Source organism: Antennarius striatus, chromosome 20 (genome assembly GCF_040054535.1).
Source record: "Antennarius striatus isolate MH-2024 chromosome 20, ASM4005453v1, whole genome shotgun sequence".
In the NCBI taxonomy this organism is placed as follows: domain Eukaryota; kingdom Metazoa; phylum Chordata; class Actinopteri; order Lophiiformes; family Antennariidae; genus Antennarius; species Antennarius striatus.
This window is the reverse complement of record NC_090795.1, coordinates 643750-665766: the sequence shown is the minus strand read 5'-3', so window position 1 is coordinate 665766 and position 22017 is coordinate 643750. Positions and strand designations below refer to the sequence as shown.

Sequence of the window (22017 nt, the reverse complement as noted above, 5' to 3'; positions counted from 1 at the left end):
TAATTCAATTTAAATGAAGCTGGTCTGCAACGCCACTGGAAAACAAAGGTAAACTTTCTGTACATAACAAACTCATGAAAACTGATAAAGCCTGTCTTTATGTATTTATCTAGAATAAGACATAAATGTGTGCAGCCTGAAATAGATCAATTATAAAATCTGTAAACTCTAATTGTCTTAGTCTGAGACTATGACGTCATAACGTCAGCTTCTTTTATTTAACCCGCGTCCCGTTCAGCCTATGATCCAGTGGGTGTAGTTCCTCCTCTGAACGTCAGGTAGTGCTGTTTCTATGGAGACGGATGCAGGAGTCCTACCCTTCATGAAGCGCAGACTCCTGACCAGCCCACCCTTCAGGCTGGTCCAGCTCGTTGGTTCTAGTTCCACCCCTTCATTCTTTGTGACGTCATACTTCCTGTAATTCCTTCTTGTCACTGTGACGTCATCGCCTCGGCTCTGAGATCCAACCCAACCCTATGAGGGAGCTGAAGTTGCTCCACCAGTTCCACCATCATCCCATCCCGACTGGCTGTTCGCTGTGGCGCCACCCTGTGGCCTGGAGGGTTGCGGGTCAAACGGATCCCGTTTGCGCCCCTCGTGTTCGACCCGTAGGACGTGAACTAGCTTAACGACAGATGAGAGAGCACAATCACAACTTTATTGTTTTTAGGCGAGCTCCAAACCGACGCCCCTCTGTTGGGATTGGACCCTACGACCTACACCACAAGCTAAAACATTTACACTCAGCGGGATCAGCGTCCATCTACGGAAACCCAGAGGCGACATCCTGGTGACACCTCCACCTCTGACGTCAGCACATGGTCATCCAGCTAAACCAATGACTGTCTTTGATGCAGAAGCTCCGCCCTCCTGGAGAGGCGACGCCCCTTCCTACACCTATAGGATGCTCACATTCATGCTTTTACATTAAACTGACACTGTTTTGAGGAACAATCACGGATTCTTTACGTTTCCATGGTAACAAAGTTATTAGAGTTTGGCTCAACAAATATTTTTACATATAACTAAAAACGCTTTAAAGTCTGTGCACGTGTAAAAAAAAGTAAGATGAGTTCAAGTCACATGACCAACCCCAACCACATCTGGCAGACGAACAAATCAAATCGCAGTAGGCGGAGTTATAACTCCTCAGGAGAACGGTGGCTGCTCCTCTTCCTCAGCGTGCGTCGTGTTCCAGTGTGGGACAAATGTACAGAATCAAATAAATAGTGTCGCTTCTGTGCGGCGGCGCCCCCTAGCGGACGGGGGGGTGCGCTGCAGCGCCCAGACCCAGGTACTCCAGGTTCTCCGCCGCCGGGAGGAACCGCCCATTCCCCATTACGGCGGGGCTGTGGCGAATGGGCGTGGTCTGCTGCAAGAAGCTGGCCCGGCAGTCCGATTCATCGAGGTCGTCGCCGTCGGACGGCGGGTCAAAGTTTGGGTCCGTGTTCTGGTACTCGTGTTCCTCCGGAACCCGGATGAAAGACATCTCCATGGGGGAGGGGAGGGATGTGGCCCCCCAGCACTGACCAAAGTCCTCGTAGTTGGGGTTTAGAACCTCCGACAGCCTGTTACTGCGGCTGGGTTCATCCAGAGTCTGGTTCATGTACTCTGGAAGACAAGAAGCGGCGAGTTACTCATGGGATGGACCGGTAACGGGTCGGTAACGGGTCATTAACGGGTCATTAATGGGTCGGTAACTGGTCGGTAACGGGTCATTAACGGGTCATTAACGGGTCGGTAACGGGTCAGTAATGTGTCATGTCGGGTCATTACCGTGGTCGCTGAAGTCGTCCTGATCTGGTGCATTGTGGGTCGGATCAGTGATGTAACGCAGACCGACGCTGTTCTGTCGGACCGGCTGTCCGTTCTGGGACGAAGACAAAGACGAAGATCAGCGGAAACATTCACACACACACGTGTGTGTCCTCATTTAAATGCACAGGTGTCGTTACCGTGGCACCGCAGGGACGGTTGTCACGGTTACCCAGTTCCTTGGCGGGCAGCAGGTACTCGTCGGCGTCCACGGCGTCCTCCAGGTCGTCTGAGCTCAGGAGGCGGGAGTAGAGCCGGCCGTCGGACGGGCTGGGGAGGTCCCCCTGAGACGGAACACACACACCTTTACACACACACACACACACACACACACACACACACACACACACACACACACACACACACACCTGTACCACCAGGTATCTGGATGGATCTCGGGCCATTTTGGAGAACTCGACTATCAGCTCTCTGAACGACGGACGGCTCGACGGGTCGATCATCCAACCTGGAGTGGGGGGGGGGGGCAGGGGGAGATGACATCATTCACCTGAACCCCTCCCTCTGTGGGATCCCCCAGCGGTGTGTGTGTGTTTACATTTGACCATGATCATGTAGACGTCGATGGTGCAGATGGGGGGCTGGGGGAGGCGGTCTCCTCTCTCCAGCACCGACGCGATCTCATTGGCCGGGATGCCGTCGTACGGTTTGGAGCCGAAGGTCATCAGCTCCCAGACCGTCACACCTGAAGACGAAGATGAAGATGGGTTGAGAATGGTAACCCCCCCACCGGGGGTCCGCCGGTTGACTCACCGTAGCTCCACACGTCGCTCTGGTGGGTGTAGGTCCACTGGAGGATGGACTCCAGCGCCATCCACTTGATGGGCACCTACGGAGAGCAGAGACGGCGTCACGCCTAGCCTCGCCTAGCCTATCCTGTTAGCGTTAGCGGCCCAGCCCACCTTGCCCCCGTCGGCGTGGTACTCCTTCTCGTCGGACGTCAGCAGCTTGGCCAGACCGAAGTCGGTGATCTTCACGTGTTTGGGAGTCTTCAGAAGGACGTTCCTCGCCGCCAGGTCCCGGTGCACCAGGTGGCGCTCCTCCAGGTAGTTCATGCCCTGAGACGGGTGGGGGGGTCGGGAGGAGGTGGGGTAAACAAACCCAGGTGGGGGGGTCGGGAGGAAGTGGGACAAACAAACTTGTTCTTAGTGCGAGAAAATGAATCCAAGCCAGAAAAGTCTGGACCCAACCCCCGGAGTCTGGGGTTGGTTTAAGGCTGAGCTCTGTTGCCCCGGAAACCGATGATAGCCGCCACCTGGGCTCACCTTGGCGATCTGGACGCACCAGTTGAGCAGCCACTGGGCCCCAATGTGGCCCCGGTGGAGCCGGACGTAGTCCAGCAGGCAGCCGTACTGCATGAGCTGCGTCACCAGCTGGACCGACGACGTCAGGCAGATCCCCAGGAGCCGGCACACGTAAGGGTGTTCCACGCTCGCCATCACGTAGGCCTCCTGCACGCACACACACACACACACACACACACACACACACACACACACATACAGTGTGTAAGGGCAGGAGGTGAGGAAGGAGAAGCAAAGGAAGAAGAGGAGGACAGTCTCACATCCAGGATTTCCTTGTTGGCTTTAGGAGAGGTGGCCTCACGGAGAACCTTGATGGCCACCGGGATCCTGACGCTCTCGCCTTCAGGGATCCACAGACCCTGAAGGACGGAGAGAAGAAAAGAAAAAGAAGGAACACAACAATGAAGAATCATTCTTAATGATGAGAAATAAAATCATTCATTCAGTTCCCACTTCTTCCACTGTCACAGGTTGCTGAAGCCCAACCCAGCAGACATGGGGCGGGAGGAAGGGTTGGTGCACCGTGGTAAATGTAATATACTGTATATATATATATGTATATACAGTATATTATATTTACATATGTGTATATATGTATGTGTGTATATATACATACATATATACACACATATATATAATTATATATGAAGTTATCATCATTATTATATAATTATATATACAATAAACATTATTATTATTAATTTGCAATGTATATTACATTTTAACTACAAATAATAATTTCAAATAATACAATAATGAACAGAATAATAATAATTATTAGACTAATAATATAATAAGTTTCCTGGTGAATACAGAACCATCAGCTGAAAGGCGTGGCCACAGCTTCTTTTAATAACTCTAGGTGGGACCATGGAGCTGATCTGCCACAACCAATCAGCATCTTAACACCAACTTCCTGTTTCATGGTCTCTGATACTGAGGTTTAGGACTTCCTGTGCCCATCAGGAATTTGTTCTTTTTATCTTTCGCTAAAGGCTAGAATTTCAAGCTGTACTTCAGAGACTAATATTTAACCGTTACCCACAAATGCGAAAATAATCTCTGGTTGTATTTTGAGTAGGAACGAGGCTCGAACAAGCCCTTGAGGGGTCCTGCCAGCCTAGCAGGGATGGATTGGTGTCAATGCTTGAGATGGCTTTGATGGCTTTGGTGTATCTTCTGTAACGATGAAGTTGAAGAAACTTTCTTTTCGTCTAGTGAGTCTTTCTATGATTGGCTTTGAAGTGCCGAACTTTCTAAGCCATCTAGACTATATAATGACGAGGGCGAAGACTCATGGATGTAGAATAAGACAGTAGAGGAGATGAGACCAGTCTCAAAAAATAGCTTTGAGAACTTTGATATGGAATCCTCGGAATCCATGGTCGAATATCTCGGCCTACTGATCCATAGGTTCCTGACGAACCTCATGACTCAACAGTGGGACAGTCTAGAATCAGGAATGGTTGATGAGGAAACCGGAACTGTCCTTGACACAATGTTGACCGATTTGACAAACGTACTGTCCCACAAAGTCTATCAGGCAGTCAGTCGGGACGCATCAGAAGTGTGTCAAGGCACTGGAACTTCTCACGTGTCAGCAAGAACATCTGGTGGCTCCGCTAAATCAAGGATCAACCCTGTCACAGAAGAACAAGTCAGAGAAATGATAGGGGAGACCATTCCTCTGGCTCTTGCTGAAGCAATGGGTATCCCAGAGGTCGCCTGTCACAACAGCACAAAGAAGATTATGCGTCTTGTGACCAAAGAGGTGACCCAGATTGTGAACTCTGCAATAAGCAGCAACGCTATAGAAAGTGATGCCATCCACGGGGAAACTTTGGTGTTTTCAAGACCTGTGCCATCCAACAAAAGGCAGAAGAAAACAGTCAAATATTTCATCAACATCCTGAAAAAATTTGCAGGTAATACTTGTAAATTTATACGCCCTACAAAAGTTCAAAGGACCTGTGAGGAGAGACCAGCGTACCAGAAGTATGATGACTTGCTGCCATGTCAGACACCTGTAACTCCCTTTGAGAAGGACAAAGGGATGGTGCCTAGTCTGAGCAGCTCTGGCTCGGTGGCCGCCGAGTCCATTAAAAGGATACTGGAGGAAGCTGCTAGCAATGTCTGTGAGACAACCAGAGAAGAAATACCAGCAGAGGAGCTGAGGCATATTGAATCAATCACATCCCTGAATACTGACAAAATAGCAGCAGAGATTGTCACGATCATTGAGGAAGAACGTGATCGAGAAGCCAAATCCTCAGATAACGAAGAGCGCAAATCTAAGAATAAAAAAGTCCTTTGGGAAAAGGTTGTGGCCAAACTCAAGGCCTTTTTTGTCCACTCTTATGTTAAGGAGTCTGTCCTTCAAATTGTGACAAAAGTTAAGGAAAAGTTTGGCTTCACTTCATCTGAAGTCCAAAGACCACTGTCCTCTTTACTTGAAGGGGTAGAATACGTGGTTGAGGGCTTGATCCCAACAGAGAAAGACGAGTCAACAGAGGAAGATGAGACTGGGGGTACGGCAGACGTTTGCCTCTTCACCAAAGTTGCTGATGAAATTAACAACCCTCAGGCAAATATCAAAAAGCAGCTGGTCGGTATGGTGTACCACTATCTACCACATGACAGAAAGCAGCAGAACGTCAAGCAGGAGATCACAGTCCAAGTTGACACGTTCACCAAGATGTTGTGGAACTGGCTCAACTTGCAACTTCAGCAACAGCAAAGGAAGAAGGACGTTGTGAGTCGTACATTGAGGAAGATAAAGAGAGAAACCGTCTCTCTTCCTACCGTACCAGACAACATCATCATCACGGAAGGTACAACTTTGCCACCTCCTGACAAAACAGGTTTTACCATCGATGAGCTAGTCGTCTCTGAAGATGCTGTTGAACAAACTGATGCTCCACCAGCAACACTGCCCAAAGTCTTAGCACCCACGTTTGCTAAGCAAGCAGCTTCCACCACTGATAAGTTGGTGGTCTACGAAGATGAGGAAGAAACAAGTGATGATGCACCAGCAACGTCACACAAAGTCTTGGCGCCCACCGTTGCTAAACAAGCAGCTTTTACCATTGATAAGTCGATGGTCTTTGAAGAAGACAAAGGAACAAGTGTTGCTCCACCAGCAAGATCAGTCAAATTCTTGTCACCCACAGTTTCTGAACAAGCAGCTTCCACCACTGATAAGTGGGTGATCTATGAAGGAAGAAGTGTTGCTCCACCAGCAGCATTACCTGCAGATCTGGAATGGCACTGTCATTGGATCGTGGCAGCAGTTGTGGACCAGGTTTTTAAAGGGAGAGGCACTTCGGTAAGAAATATCAAGGACATTGCCACCTCATTGACCTCGATGCTCGTCACTAAAATCCAAGAGTCAAACATCAGGGTAAAGCTAAATGGTTGTCGTGTCAAGAAGATCTCCAGGGCCGTTCACAAAGACTTTGCGAAGCAGTTCGGCAGCAAAGGGATTCTAGCCCTCAGCTTGAAGTCAGAAAATTTGACGACCTACAAAATGATCGTTGAGGCTTTAGGGAAAAAGCTAGAGAAGAAACCCAACTTGTTGGTCCGGTGGTTCAGAACACGTAAAGATTATCTGGATCCTTATGTGTTCAGTTCTTATCCCACTCCATTTGTCGGACGATGAAAATGTTTGGACAGAAATGTACGATGAGCTCTACGATGAGGATCATGGCCGAAAGAACAAGACTGCAGGTACAAGCGGGTTTGAAATGGGTTCTCTCTGATGGGTAGCTAGCACCCCTTAGAGGTAGGGTGAGAAACGCTGCTATTTGCAAGAGGCTCAGAGTAGAGCCACCCTGACGACCCTACAGGGTTATGGGATAGGTTCGGCTGTTTATCTGTTTACCGATTTATTATTACAATGGACTTCACTTTGGATCAACAACATCCAAAAAAAGGGCTGATGGGTAGAATCCGTCTTGGCTTGGGAACGCCTGGGATCCCCCACTCAGATCTGGTTGATGTGGCCAGGGAGAGTTTTTGGGGTTCCCTGTTGGAGCCGCTGCCCCCCGCGACCTGATTCTGGATAAGCAGATGAAGATGAGGATGAGGTTAATCTAGATTGACCTGTTATCTCTCAACTGCTTGGGTTCTTGGCTAGAATCTTCACCAAGAAACAGTCTTGAGTCGTCCATCTGTTTCCCGGGCGGTGCTGCTGGACCCTGATTGGCCACTGCCACAACAAGGACCCTGGAGTGTTCTGGAGTGTTGTCACAGAACCAGGGTCTCAGTTGGACTCCCTCCATCTGGGGTGTGTTAAATGCTTTGGACGTCGTAGAGCACATCTCTGGTTCTCAGTGGAGTAGGAACACAGTCTTGATGTCGTTGGAAAGGTAATGGACAGACAATAGTGTCTCAGACTGTTGTTCGTTCTGCTAACTTGGGAGTTTCAATTCAGCGGTAATCTGCATCAGCAGATTGTTAGATGTTTACACAACTTTTTTTTCATGATTTTCTTTTTTTTTCGACAGAATTGTTCCTTCTAAACAGGAACTATTACAACCACACTGGTTTTTAATTGTTTTTTAAAGCCGTGACATGATTTTAGTTTGTGTTTGTGATCTGATTTTATTCTATAACATTAAAAACCCAAATGAACATTCTAGAAACTGCTGATTCCATCATATTCATTTATTAAGTTCCTCGATTCTCAGTTTGACTCTGGAGCCACGCCGGTGAATATGTTGCATGCTGGGAAATGACATGATGTCGGTAACCAGCTCGTTTCTCTAAATTATATTTTCATTTGCTTTTTCTGACTTGTCGGTCCCGACCAACCATCAAACCAGGCTTGACCTACTCTACTCTCCTTTGATCTCACTGTGTGATTGATCTACGGTCTTTTGTTACATTACACAGCCTGTGCTTTGATCTATGGTCGCAGATCAAACTAACTTACGAACGACCACAATTATATACTATGGATAATATATGTGATGTCACTTCCTGTTGTGGAGCGCTGGTACCTTGTAGACAGTTCCAAAGGCCCCAGAGCCCAGCACCCTGATCTTCTTCAGCTCCGTCTCTTTCAGGATCCTCAGCAGCGCCTGGTTGGGGGCCTCGCCGCTGGGCGTCAGGGGCTCCACCAGCTGCACCACACACAGTCCAGACGTCACACACAGTCCAGACGTCACACACAGTCCAGACGTCACACACAGTCCAGACGTCACACACAGTCCAGACGTCACACAAACGGACGACATCACACACACCTCTCTTTCCTGCAGCAGGCGACGGAGGGTCCTCTTCCTCCTGATCCGCCGTCGCCGTAGCAACACAAAAACAACTACGGCCACGATGACCACGAACAAGAGCGCGCTGACCACGCCCACTGCCAGAGTGGAGTGGGTGGAGGTTCTGTGAGGGCAGACAGGAAGCAGAGACGCGTCATTCCCTTTGATTCTCAGTCAGAGTTAGCATGCTACGCTACTCTGTTAGCTCTCATCTGAACTGAGCATGCTCAGTCGAGCATGTAAATAGGACGGCCCCTTCAAGGGGTGGCTTTACCCGATGCACCCGGACAGTCCTGGCCCGGAACACCCCCGGGTGCAGTTCTGGTGGCAGGACTGGCACTGGCCCGACCCGTCGGGGTATTTCCAGATTAACGTGTCTCCATCTCCGAACACGCCATGGGGGCAGCGGCGCACACAGTGGGGGCCGTCCTTAACATGGGCGCACAGCGAGCACAGGTCTGGACCCTGCGGGGGGCGGGGGGGATTGATTATCAATTATGATGATCAATATTATTTACTTTTGTCTTTTTGGTGACTTAATTATCAAGAAAGACAAACAAACACATGAAACATCCCACAAAAATTAATTCTGTTCTTTATTTAATTCTTATTTTATTCTTATCTTCCTATTATAATTAAATTATATTTACACTAAGAGAATTTTCCAACACTCTATCTTCTCATCTTAGCTTAAAGGAAACAACTCTTCTTCAGCTAAGCTAAAACCACTGCGTTTAGATTGTATTAATTAGCCAGTACCGGTCCGCTGCAGGTCGGGGCCCCCGTCATCAGGAGACACTCGGGGTGACACTCCACACAGCTGCTGTTCGCCTCCACCTCTCTGGGCTCGCTGGGGAGGAACGCCGGTCAGGACGGAGGCCCACAGAGGACAAAACAGTAAGAGAGCAAAGATTCATCAGCTGGTTTCAAGCTGTTACCGCTCTTACTGAAGACTGCCAGCAGGAGGCGCTAGCTTAACCCAAACAGCCACTAAACCGGTCAGTGAGGCCGGCGGAGCTGGAACTACTGGAAAGACCTGATGACTGAATCTGTAAAGTAACGCATTACCAGAGAAACAATACGTGTAGTCACGCTAACGTTAGCTGCGGCTCCTGAACATATGCTAACATTAGCTTCAGCTGCTGTTGACAAGCTAACATCAGCCGCAGTAGAGCGTAAAGCCGTTATCAACAGATTAACGGGATCATCATGAGGTCAGAGGTCAAGGAGCTGCTGCGGCGCTCACCCTTGCAGCAGGTTGCAGGACGTCACACATCGGCCCCTCCGGTTGAACCGGCGGCAGGAGACACACATGGTGGGCCCGGGGCCCCAGCACCCCTCGTCGGTACACTCCGGGTCGCAGGTTTGGTTCTGCTGCCCTGAACAGCGACACAACAGCGTTTGATGGGCGCCACTCCACTGACGGCGTGACAAACCAAACACCTTCAGAACTCACTGCAGACGTCAGGCGACATGTTGTTCTTCATCGTCACGGTCTGGTCGCCGGACCTGAAGAGGCGGGGCCACTGGACGGGCCTGGTGTAACAAAGGTGAGTGTTGTTCTTGATCATCACCTGGCCGGCGCTCACTTCCTCCAGGGAGCGTAGACCTAGCCAGCGCAGGTGCGTCCCGCTCATCACCACCAGGCTGAACCGACTGCAACGACGGATTCCAGTTAATAGTCAGCGACACAAAGAGACGCCGTGTGTCAATGCTAACGGTTCGCTGCTAGCCTTTGGATTCAGTCCTTCCACAAACTGACCCGACGCCATGAATCAAAGGACAAGAAGAACATTTTCTCTGGCTTCAATTGGTAGGAACTGTGACAGGACATTGGCCCCGCCCCAGAACCACTTCAGAGCCAATCACAGATGAATGAACCTGACTGATAACCAATGAACGGTCACTACTTTTATCTTGGGACTGACTTGCGTGTCGTTCTTCCTCTGATAATCTGCAGGTTCTCAAACACGGACAGCGAGGTCAGGTTCTCGGGCCAGAACTGGATCAGCAAGAACCCTGGAACACAAAGAAGTTGAACCGATTCATCCAGCGCTACGCTAAACCAAAGCTCTGATGACCTATGACCTACCTGTGATCTCTTTAACCGTCCTGAAGTACTCCAGTTTAGCTGGGTCCATGGGCGGGACTTTAAAGTGGGCGTCCCTGCGGGAGCCAATGAAAGACAAGCATGACAGCTTTAACCTCAACCGGTCTGCTGAGGTGGATCTTTGGAGCCCATGTTTTCTTAATCTTGACCACCTTGTCTAAACCCAAGTCCAACCCTCAGACTTCTCTAAGAGGGTCTCACCCAGTGAAGGAGGTTCTCATGATGATGATGTCCCCGTTGATCTTGGTACAGTTCCTAAACGACTCGATATTGGAGGCGTTGACAGCCATGGTGTTGACCAGAGCGCCGACACCAATTCCATTACAGGCTGGAGGAAGAGGAAGATTCAGGTTCAGGGCTCTGTTGTTCAGAGAGACCTTCACTTCAGTCTAGAGGGTAGCTGGTAGCTAGGAGACAACCTGAGATCCAGGACCTCTGTAACTCCTGACGAGATCACCCATCAATTACCAGGATGCTAAACGGTACCCTTTAGTTTCACCACCACAACAAATAAAGGATGTCTAGAGGAGTGTCTTCGTGGTGGCTTGTCTTACCTTTAGGACAGGGTCCGTCACAGGCTTTGCACCGCTGGACTCCGTTCTCCTCAACCTCGTACATTCCAGCACTGCAGGAACGAACGCAGGATCCATCCGTCACCACATAGTTACCTAGAAGGAAACCCAAGACAGACCCGAGTGTTACTCTGTCCACCTTGTTGTGTTTACGACCCAACACTATCGGGTCGACCTAAGTAACACGGTAGGCTGAGGGTCCTTACGTGGGCAGGCCTTGACACAGGTCGCCCCAAAGGCATACTTGGTGTTGGGGTTCTCCACCTGCTGGTAGATTTTGGAGTCATAGATTGTCGGACGAGGACAAGCACCTTTACAGGTTCCATCATCATTAAAATCCCTGCAGGCCTGAAGAAACAAAGACAGAGTTTTAGGTCTAGTGCTAACTCATGCTAACTTGCGCTACTAAATTCAAAATGCTTTGGTCCAACATGTGTTCAATGTTGAAGCATGCAAGTCTCAAGATCCTGATCCTAAAGTTACCCTAAAACTCTTTCTTGTCCTAGACATCGGGGTAACCTGTACTAGCCTAGCCTATCCCATAACCCCAGTGAGTCATTGGTGTGACTTGGGCAACTGAACCTGGCGGCGCCCACCCCTCTCCAGGTTTAACGTCGTAACGAGGACAAACTGATATAAACAGAACAAAGTCATCTGCAAACAAATGTCAGCCAATAGCAGGATGTGAACCTTAATGGATGCCCCTTTCGTAGCCAGCAGTGTGTTACCAGCCAACCTGTGGACCCTACCCTACCCTACCCTACCCTGCTGGGCTCATGGTTGACCTGCACTAGAGGAGGAGCCGACATGCAGACACTGACCAGGCAGTCGGTGGCTCGGGGTCCAGTGCAGCCGGCAGCACAGTGTTCGTTGCAGCAGTGGATCGGGTCTGGACCTCGACACCTTCCACTGCACTGCTTCGCACATTGCAGCTTGGTAACTGGTGAAGCGTTAACGATAAGTTGTTGGAGAACATACTCAAGAAGTAGAAACCAAAAAAGACGTTGAGGTGTATGTTTACTTGTCTGGCAGTGATCGAGTCCAGCTGCCCAACAGGAACCACTGACACAACCCGGGTCACACTTCGCACCTGGAACACAGGAAGTGTTACTCAGCCATACCAGGCTGCTCTCAGCCTCCACTTCCTGTTCTCTGTTCTACCTACAGTTAGGAGTGGAGTCGTCCATCTTGATAAGCATTTTGGGATTGCTGGTGTTGTCTAGGATGTCCCACCACTGGATGGTCTCCATGTTACACAACAAGGGATTGTGGGTAATCTTTATTCCTCCTTTCCTGATCTCTGTGGGGAAAAGGTGATTGAGAAATTTAAAATGTTGATTCACTGAGCAGACAGAGGAAGACCCGAAAGCAGCACCAGAACCAGACAGCCTGGACCAGAACCTGTAGGTGGTCCTGAGCCAGAACCACCTTCGGGTTCTGGACCAGGACCACCTACAGGTTCTGGGCACTTGAAGGTGGTTCTGAAGATTATGGCTGAAAGGAACCGTCACAAACGTTCCTAAATTTATGGTTCCTTTATTAAAGCTGCAGCTAAATGTTCTCTATATTAAAGCAGGCTGGTTTTTATTTTTATACCAATACAGAAAGTAGTCCGACAGGCCTACATAGTTACTGTGGTTACACAAATATACGCCTGTTTGTTGTATTCAGTGGCTGTAAAAGCTAAAATTAACACCAGATTAAACCTCTTAAAGGTTTAGACGCCGCGGTCTGTTTGGTGGCGAAATAATGTCATCACTGTGACATCACCAAATATATCCTCAATCAATCCACATAATCTGATGTAGTATCTTGGGAGGCGTTAGCCTGATTCACTTTTACTGTGGGTTTGAATTGTCTTGCATTTTAAAATCAGACGACACGCTCACGCTAACGCTACCGAACATCTCATTTCCACCGCGCTGAGTATAAGTCCAGTTGATGCTGCTGGATAACACAGACAAAGCTCTTACGGGTGCGGTCTAAGTCCTGCTGCTGAGTGATGATGGCTCCGCCTGCTGGCCCGGCGCCAGCACAAAGGAGGCGGAGCTTATTCGAAGCAGTAGATCAACACAGGCAGGCACTTTTTAATGAATAAATAGTTCTAATTCTTCTTCTTGTTAGCACTGCAGACCGACTCCTGAGACTTCTGATTCATCTCCAGATCCTTAATATGCAGAAATGTTCATTTCCCCGTCTCTGAACTGTTTTCAGGGTCAGTATATTAATTGGAAAATCGATTTCCTCTCCCTGAAGCGCCTGCCGGCTGTTTACTTGCTGGGAAATGATAATTTCCCACAATGTGTGAACTACCCATTGAGCTTCCTGGACTCCCCAGGCGGTTGACTGGCTCTGGCTAATTGCTGGGAGCAGGTCATTTCAAGGCCCCGTTAAGCTTGGTGCGGGATTAGCGCGTTAGCTCAGGTACTGTACCAGTCAGGTTGCTGAGCTGCAGCTGCTTGACGCCACTAACGTAGCCGTGCGAGGAGGCGTTACGTTTGTAGTTGGACACCACCAGCAGGGCGTACTGGTTCTCGTAGAGGCTCTGGCCCCGGATCAGCCTCAGGTTGACCAGCGGGATATTCGCCGCCTCGTTGATGGCGATCAGGACGTAGCCGCTGACTTCCTGGATGGACTGAAGGAAGAGGGCGTTATGTTCCAAGCCGCGTCACAACATTCAAACAGATTTGTTGATGCTAATATGCTAAACAGCTAATGATAGGGATCATTGGAATCTGCAGCATCTGGATAATCTGTCACCGTCAGCACAGTCGTGTCCCGATCTTGTAGATGGTTCCATTAGTCCAGTAGATGGTTCTGTTAGTCTAGTAGACTAGTTAGTCCAGTAGACAGTTCCGTTAATCTAGTCTGGTTCTGTTAGTCTATCAGACGGTTCTGTTAATCTAGTAGAAGGTTCCGATAGTCTAGTAGATGGTTCTGTTAGTCGGTAGATGGGTCAGTTGGTCTAGTCTGGGTTAGTTAGTCCAGTACAAAGTTCTGTTAGTCTAGTCCGGTTCTGTTAGTCTACGAGATGGTTCAGACAGTCTGGTTGACGGTTCTGTCCCTTTGGGGGGACCCACTACTAGAAGAGACGATCCTGACTCTAGACCCCACTGGCAGGTCTCAGGTTCTGGACCTCTACCTTGAGGAACGACAGGTCCTGGTTCTCCAGGGTGTAGGTGATCTCCAGGTTCTCCAGGACCAGGGAGCAGTTGGCGTACATCCGAACCAGGTTGTCATAGTGATTGTCTCGAGTCCCCAACAACGTCAGCTGGTTGCTCATCCCCTGACACACTGACACACACACACACACACACACACACACACACACACACACACATTGTTAAACAAATTGATCACACTGATTATCGTGACAGACTGGTCGTGTGAACTGTACTGTCGGGTGTCATATTTCAGTGTCTCATCCGTCGGTTGCATCATCCGACAGCTGGAATGAAACCCTACAGGTTGTTGGATGAGGGGGCGGAACCACTGGGAACCCGTCTGACTGGAGGACGAGGGAAGGAGTCTTCCTCACCCATCCGGCGGGTTCATCGCCCACAACTTGTGGATTATTGGAGACCCCCCCCCTTCCGATCAATAACCTGATCAATTGATTCAAGGCAAGCTTGTCAGAGCTTGTTTCTCTCGCCTTGCTCCTATTGGCCGGCTCCCTGCTGTGATGTCACAAACACTAACCAGCTGCAGGACGATGGTCCATGGAGGGGTCAGAGCCTCTTTGGGTGGGGGGGGTTCCACATCTGGACTGTTAGGGGTTCAACAGGAAGCAGCTGGACCTCCAGGCCCGATGGGGGGGGCGGGGACAAGACCACAGGACGCCATCCGACAGGAAATGGCAACGCTAAATAATGCTAAAACCACTGTCGTGTTTTGTTGTTGCGCGGCTTTATGCCAGTGTTGCTATGCTAATGTTGTGTTGTCGGGTGCAGGTCGTCCACCTCCATGTCAGTGACCCCGTGGGTCACGGACCAGTCCGGCCCCTCATACATCAGGTCAGTCTGGCTCCGCCCACACGAACCCGGATCGATTAGCATGAAAGCTAATCAAGCGAGGGGCCGCTGCCTGAACAGGAAGTGCAGAGCAGACGAAACAGGAAATGAAGGAGCTTCACTGAGGACGTTCATCTGGGGTGAAGGTTCACTCCGGGGTGAACAAACAGCGCTTGTTGACTGTTCATCATTCGTTTCGTGGAACTCGAGGTTCATGGTCCGGGACATCAAACAGCAACTGATCGGTTTGATCGACTCGATCAATACGTTTATTAAAGTCACCCGACGGGACCAACGGCAGAATGGAGCATCCGACCGGTTGATGCTGCCTCCAGATGGATGAGGATGGATGGTTCCTCCAGTCAACCGCCATGTTGTTAAGAGTAGCAGCCAATCAGAGAACAGGACTGACTGTACAGCCAATCAGAGAGCAGGACTGCGTGGCCTCACCTGCGCCCACACGCTGCTGGTCGCCGTGACGACACGCAGAGGAATGCTGCTGACAGTGTGTCACTATTGAATTAGGGGTAATGAGCGGCGGCGCGTCAACACGGACTCCACTGTTCGGACACAGACCGTCTGTCCACTTGTTGACAGCCTGAGTCGTCCAATCAGCTTGAACAATGGCCTGATGGACCCGGCTCAGCAGGACCCGGGTCTGAACCCAGACTGGCACCCCTGGTGGTCAGGTGCTAGTAGTCTATAGACTAGTCAGTCCAGTAGACGGTTCTGTTAGTCTAGTCTGATTCTGTTGGTCCAGTAGACGGTTCTGTTAGTCTAGTCTGATTCTGTTGGTCCAGTAGACGGTTCAGGCTATACGTCAGGCTATACCATCATGTTAGCAGGCTAACTGAACGTGTGTCGCGTTTGTTGCCCCCTAACCACTTCTGATGGTTCTGTGTCCACCAAGAACCCGGATCGAGTCGGTCCAGCAGTGCTGCAGCCCCCTGGAGAACGTGTGGGCGGAGCCTAACAGTCACCGCGGCATCTCCAAGAGATCAAACAGGAGGCGCCAGACGGCGACAGATCGATGACCTGCTTCGTTTCTTTGAAGACGTGACACCAAAGAACCACAACCGATCAGCTTCGGTTATTGATCGGATCCCAACCGATCAGCTTCGGTTATTGATCGGATCCCAACCGATCAGCTTCGGTTATTGATCGGATGCCAATAAACGTTCCCGCCTCCGTCTGTCTGGTTATCTAAGAGCGATGGTGGTTGTAGGCTTTCTTTTTCCATCCTAAAATCTCTCAGAAGACCAGCACACACACACACACACACACACACACACACACACACACACACACACACACACACACTGAACACACTGAACACACACGCTGATTCTGATTGGACGGCTGGCGTGCATCGGTCCATGTAACCTCGTGTTTAATTGGAATCAATGGTGACAGTGTACGGCGACCGTCGCCACGCCCGGGGCGTCGGCCCCGCCCCCAAACAACCACTCAACCCAATCAATGTTCAGACAATAAAAGGTTTTAAACGGGTCAGACGTCCTGCAGCCGGAACACAGACGCCTTGTGTGTATGGACACACACACACACACACACACACACACACACACACACACACACACACACACACACACACACACACACACACACACACACACAGGAATGTCTCAAACAGCTGAGAAACTCTCAGGCTGGTTCTCGGTTCTACGTTCAGGCCAAACGGTTCCCGTCGGAGCAGACCGGAGGAAATCAATGACCTGAACGTTTCATCGATCGATCGATGATCGTGTCCAACTGAGCGAGAACCCTCCCCCCTCGCCACCCAGAGGACCACCGTGCCCCCACAAATCAGTTCTGACAGGTTGACCCCCATCAGGACCTGAAAACCTCCGCTAGCATGGGCTGAACCACGCTAACGTTAGCCGGGCAAGGAAAAGTAACCCAGTCCATCTGAAAGCTAACATTAGCATCACTGTTTACTCGTGTGATTTAATGGCACTCTGGCGCTAAATGTTGCGTAGCTCCTCCTCTTTTTAGGACGTTAGCATAGAGCTAGCTAACAAACCAACATGATGTTAAGTGTTGAGCGAAACTGAAATCTAAGTTACAGTAAACATTTCTTCTGTCACGCATTAGCGTTAGCATTAGCATTTTACAGCTTGGCGTGATTTTGGCGTCCGTCTGCAATCACCTGGTCCCACCTCAGGAGGAAACGTGACATCAATACCCGTCAAACCGGAACCCAACGGTAACGAGCCAAAGCTAACCGCGTGCACGCCGCGCACGCACGCGCCTGTCAGCTCACGACTCGTGCACACGCGTGTGCGCAGGTCGCAGCGAGACCCGGCTTGTTTTCCGGGCTCAGGTGGATCCACTCTCACTCGCCGTCACGAGGAGCATTCCAAACTGAAACGCCTCGGGTTCTTTTGTTGTCTGACGGTAAATAATCACGCTGGTGACAGACGGAGGCCACGCCCCCTCGCCACGGCAGGAAAAGTGTCGACTCAGGCGAATCCCGTCCCGCATAAACATCAGCTTTGATCCAGTCCTGAGTGGACAGGTGGGGGCACGGCTGTGGCACACGGACGACGAGCCCAGTGGGGGAGGGGTCGCCCCCCTTATTTTGAGTGCGTGTCCTCTCTGAAGCCCCGCCCACTGGACTGGTGGCCTAAATGCAAAACAGGCTACAGCGTCTGTATCCACGTTCATCAGGACGCTAACATTAGCATCAGCTTATTTTTGGCAATTTCACGGCGCTGTGGTACACAATGTTTTGTAGCTCCTCCCCTTTTGTAGTTATAAACCTTCCTAAAATGGCTAATGCTTAATTAGCTCTAAACTGCTTTTTTAGCTAGCAAAAAAAGCTAGCAAAATTGTTATCGTTGTGTTGATTTTTGTAGGTTGTGCTGATAAATAATAAATTTTGCTGCGTCATGATCGCTAGCTCATGTGAGCTACATGGACACGGTCATTATGAAACAGCGGCTAATGATGCTAGCAGTGTAATTATATTGAAGTCTGGGCTTTGTAGTTTTATTATCCTCAAAGAAAAAGTGTTGTAGCGTAGTTTGAACAAAAAAAGTTAGCTGCGAGAATTCACTCACCGCTAGCTGCCTCAGTGAGCAACAAGCTAACAAAGAGCGCTGAAACTTACCTAAAAAATTAGCTTTACGGTTCCAGAAATAGTTTCATCAGGATAAAAACGGTATCGAGCGAAATAGACGAGGCCCGAGGAACGAACCCTGTGGAACGCCACAAGACAGTGGTAGCATTAGCGTTAGCATTAGCTCCTGTGCTGGACCAAGCATTTTATTTTGAAGGAGTCAAACGGGGGTGAAGCGTGTTGTCATCCCGGCGTTCACGTGTTCCCTAGCGGCCTGTTTAATCCTGTCAACGGATTCTCAGCTCCATTATTGACATTCCTCACATTCCGGCTCTGAAAATCCCCCAGGGTGCATTGCTGCTGCTGCTGCAGGTCAGCGTTCAGACGGGCGCACGTCGACAGGAGCGACGAGCGAGTCGGACGAACGCTTCGACCGATTCACGCGTTTTCATGTTGAGACTGGCGTCACCTTCAAGGCCGCGCGGTCGTCACGGCGCCGAGAGAACAGACGGATGGAGAAAAGAACGTCTGACGGTTGCACCCGAATCCGACCAAGTTTGTCCCCAGATCGGATGTTTCGCTCGATTAATTATGCTAACAGTGTTGCCATGGTTACCTCTAACGCCTTTGTTATTGTCCTGCTGGAGTTTCATTTAGCAACTTCCACACACACACACACAGACACACACACAGACACACACACAGACACACACACACACACACACACAGACACACACACACACACACACACACACACACACACACACACACACACACACACACACACACACACACACACACACACACACAGCCAAGGTCCTCCCCTAAAGTCAGGTTCTGTGGGAACGACTCGTCTCTTTTCAGCCTCAACAGTCGATGCTTCATATTTGCTGCAGCTTCAGCAGCAGAAAACAAACAACAAACAAACAAACAAACAAACAACAACAGCAGCTGCCGGTCGGATGTCCATTAATCATCCGACCAAACACAAACTGCTGTTGGGGAGACGATTACAATCAGTCTGTGCACACCTGCTGAGTGCATGCAAACACGGCGGGTCATTAGAACTTGGGTTAATGTGCAGGACGACCTTTGCGTAACCATAGCAACCGCGCTAATGCCCCAGGCCTTGTTACCGTTTCAAGGACCCGTCATAGCCTCTCAAGGACCTCTGAAAGCTCCTGGAATCCATCTGGAGTCTCGTCTAGGAGCGCCAGCGACCAGCAGAGCCTCCAGGGGAACCCCAGAGGAACCCCAGAGGAACCCCAGGACCCCCCTGGAACCCCCCCACTGAAACCCCCTCATGGATCTCTGCAGGATGCTCAAGGACCCATGGAAACAGTTTCTCCAGTATTTTCAAGCACCATTTGAACAGTTTTACAACAGATTTTAGATTTAATGAACGATTTTTTTGTACGAAGCGACAAAAACGACAAAAACAACAAAAACGAGATTAAATCTGTAAAAATGAGAGTTTTGAAGAATTTAACACATTTTTATTTTTACTTTGACGGATTTCAAACACATCTTGTTTCTTTAAACCATCCAGTGTTTTTTTTTCTCAGGTTACATTTTTAACTATAAAATTATTTGTACTTTAACTTCTAAATAATGTGAATGAATAATAAAGTTATGACATTTTGACTTTTGTAGTTTTACTCTCTGTCATTTGGACGTTTCGACCCGTCAAATCTTTTCTATCGGGTTCGAGTCCCATTTTATTTCTCGCGTTTTGAATGTTTTGAGGGTCAGTCTATGGCCCCGCCCCCCACTGACCCCCCCCCATGTGACGACATTCATCATCATCATGATGAAGGTCCCCGTTTGGGCCGGTTCTCCACCTGAACGCCTCAAACCAGCAGGAAGTGAAGGTTCTCTTGTGGAACGACTTGCTGGAGGAACCTGGTCACTGATTGGGGGGTCGGTGCCAACTGGGATGTGGGGGGGGGGCCCAGGAACCGACCATCCTGTTTCGTTGGTCATGTGACTCAGCCTCTGGGGGTCAGCGGTTCTTATTTAATCCCTCTGATCTGTTTCACTAAATGTTGCCGACACAGCGGAAAGAAACCCCCCAGGACTGATTTGGGTCACCGGGCGGATTCACCCGGACCGGGTCACGGGGATCAGGACTGACCTCCTGACCCCCAGGCAGTTTGGTTCATGAAGACTTTTTGGACACGTCAACACAAAAAATAAAAAAAAACATCCATTTAAATTCTTATCAGATTTATTTATTTAAGCGCAGTTTTATTGATTGATTATTATTAATAGATTATTACACTGACGTCACCTGGAAGAAGCAGAGCCACCGCGGAAGTACCGGAGAGTCTCCCCGGACTCCCGTTCCTTCCCCGCCGCGGTGACCGGGTCGGTCTCGGTTCCTCTCGATCCGGGGCTCCGGTCTCTACCCCGGAGCCCGGATGCCCGGTTCCGACCCGTGTCCACCACCCCCCCTCCCAACCCGTCCCCTCTCCGGTTGTCACACCGGGTCGGTCTTACCTCTCCCGCCGGGGTTGATGCAGCGGCAGCGGGCGAGCAGCAGCAGCAGCAGCGGCAGCGCCGCCGCGCCTCCGGTGGGCGTCATGGGTTCCGGTGATCGTTAACGGGGGTCCGCGGACGGGTCGGTCCTGTGATGGGGGGAGGCAGAAAGTTTCTCCATTAGAAGCGCGGCGCGGACGGAGGAGCTGCGGGGGCGCGCAGTGACAGATCCACGAGGAAGGAGCGAGAACTTTACGCACAACTCCTCCTTTACGCACGAAACCTCCGCGTCACCGCGCCTCCTCCTCCGCGATCAGCGGCACGAGCGACTACCTGCACCAATCAGGTCACGTGATTACATTAAAACTAAAAGCATCAACTTTTCACCAAACGTGCATCCGGATACACCGGAAGACGAGGCTTGGATTGGGTGAACCTGAGTGTTTGATTGGTTATTTATCTATTTATATAAAGTGATTTATTGATAATGGGGGGGGGGTCCAAACTCATGCTTTTGGTAACTTTTTGGGATCAACACACTTGAATGTTGTTGGAGATGGGAGCAAGCCGGAGCACCCGGAGAAAACCCAATCGGATACACGAGAACAGAACTGGTCACGTCTGTATGAATGAAAGCATCAAGAATTTGTCCGTTTCATTTTTTTCTGAATTTTTTGTTTGTTTCGATGCCAATCGAAGGGGGAAGCCAGACCATCTTGGAGGAAACCCAGTTATTGGTCACTGATTGGTTCATTTGGTTCTGGTAGTCTTACCGGAGTCGTGCGATTCTTCTTCCAAAGGAAGAAGTTTCGTCTCGGTGGGTTCAGGCGACGGCTGATGATGCGTCCAAGCTCTTTACCAGTTTCAGGATCCTTCATTTTCAAAGCCACTAGAACTGCGGTTTCACTGCCACAGTGTTTACGCAGGTCCTTCAAAATTTGCTTACAGTTTTTTATTGCCTTCTCTGGAGATATCCTTAAGGCGATTCCCTCGAGTTCAGTCCAGGTGTAGTCAAACAGCCGGTCCATGATGTCGCATTTTTCCTGGAGGTGTTTGCCAAGATCAATACAATGTCGTGGGATTATCCCCATTTTCTTAAAGACCTGACAAACTACCTTCTCAGTGACGATGTTCACAAGGATTTTGTCTTGTTGGGCTTTCCGCTGTCCGTCATCGTCTTGTGTGTCAGTGTACTCCACATATGTGGGCTGGACGTCTGTCGGTTCTTCGTCTTCAGGCTGTACGTCCGTCGGTTCTTCGTCTTCCAGCTGTACGTCCATCATGTCTTCATCTTCTGGCTGTTGCTCTGAAGGTTCTTCTTTGTCTTCTCGTCGAGTCTTGCATGAAGACTTTGCCAAGATGTC

General features: G+C 49.9%; 1 protein-coding gene across 2 annotated transcripts; it reads right to left on the bottom strand.

The window, feature by feature from the left end:
- Positions 1 to 160: 160 nt before the first annotated feature.
- On the bottom strand, positions 161 to 20916 carry LOC137614246 (melanoma receptor tyrosine-protein kinase-like). 2 transcript variants are annotated; one of them, XM_068343937.1, is made up of 26 exons: positions 20675 to 20914; positions 14229 to 14380; positions 13520 to 13721; positions 12252 to 12386; positions 12108 to 12176; positions 11908 to 12026; positions 11293 to 11434; positions 11069 to 11182; positions 10716 to 10842; positions 10497 to 10570; positions 10333 to 10423; positions 9861 to 10060; positions 9651 to 9783; positions 9164 to 9254; positions 8679 to 8869; positions 8384 to 8528; positions 8138 to 8260; positions 3398 to 3496; positions 3099 to 3284; positions 2736 to 2891; positions 2587 to 2662; positions 2372 to 2518; positions 2184 to 2281; positions 1956 to 2099; positions 1777 to 1870; positions 162 to 1611 (listed from the first exon to the last, which is right to left on the bottom strand). In XM_068343937.1, exons 1-26 carry the CDS (start codon positions 20757 to 20759, stop codon positions 1256 to 1258), a joined length of 3549 nt encoding a protein of 1182 aa, XP_068200038.1. In that variant the 5' UTR covers positions 20760 to 20914; the 3' UTR covers positions 162 to 1255. The 2 variants fall into 2 exon arrangements, with proteins under 2 accessions (XP_068200037.1, XP_068200038.1); XM_068343936.1 differs by having other exon boundaries at positions 161 to 1611; positions 11908 to 12176; positions 20675 to 20916.
- Between the last annotated feature and the right edge of the window lie 1101 nt (positions 20917 to 22017).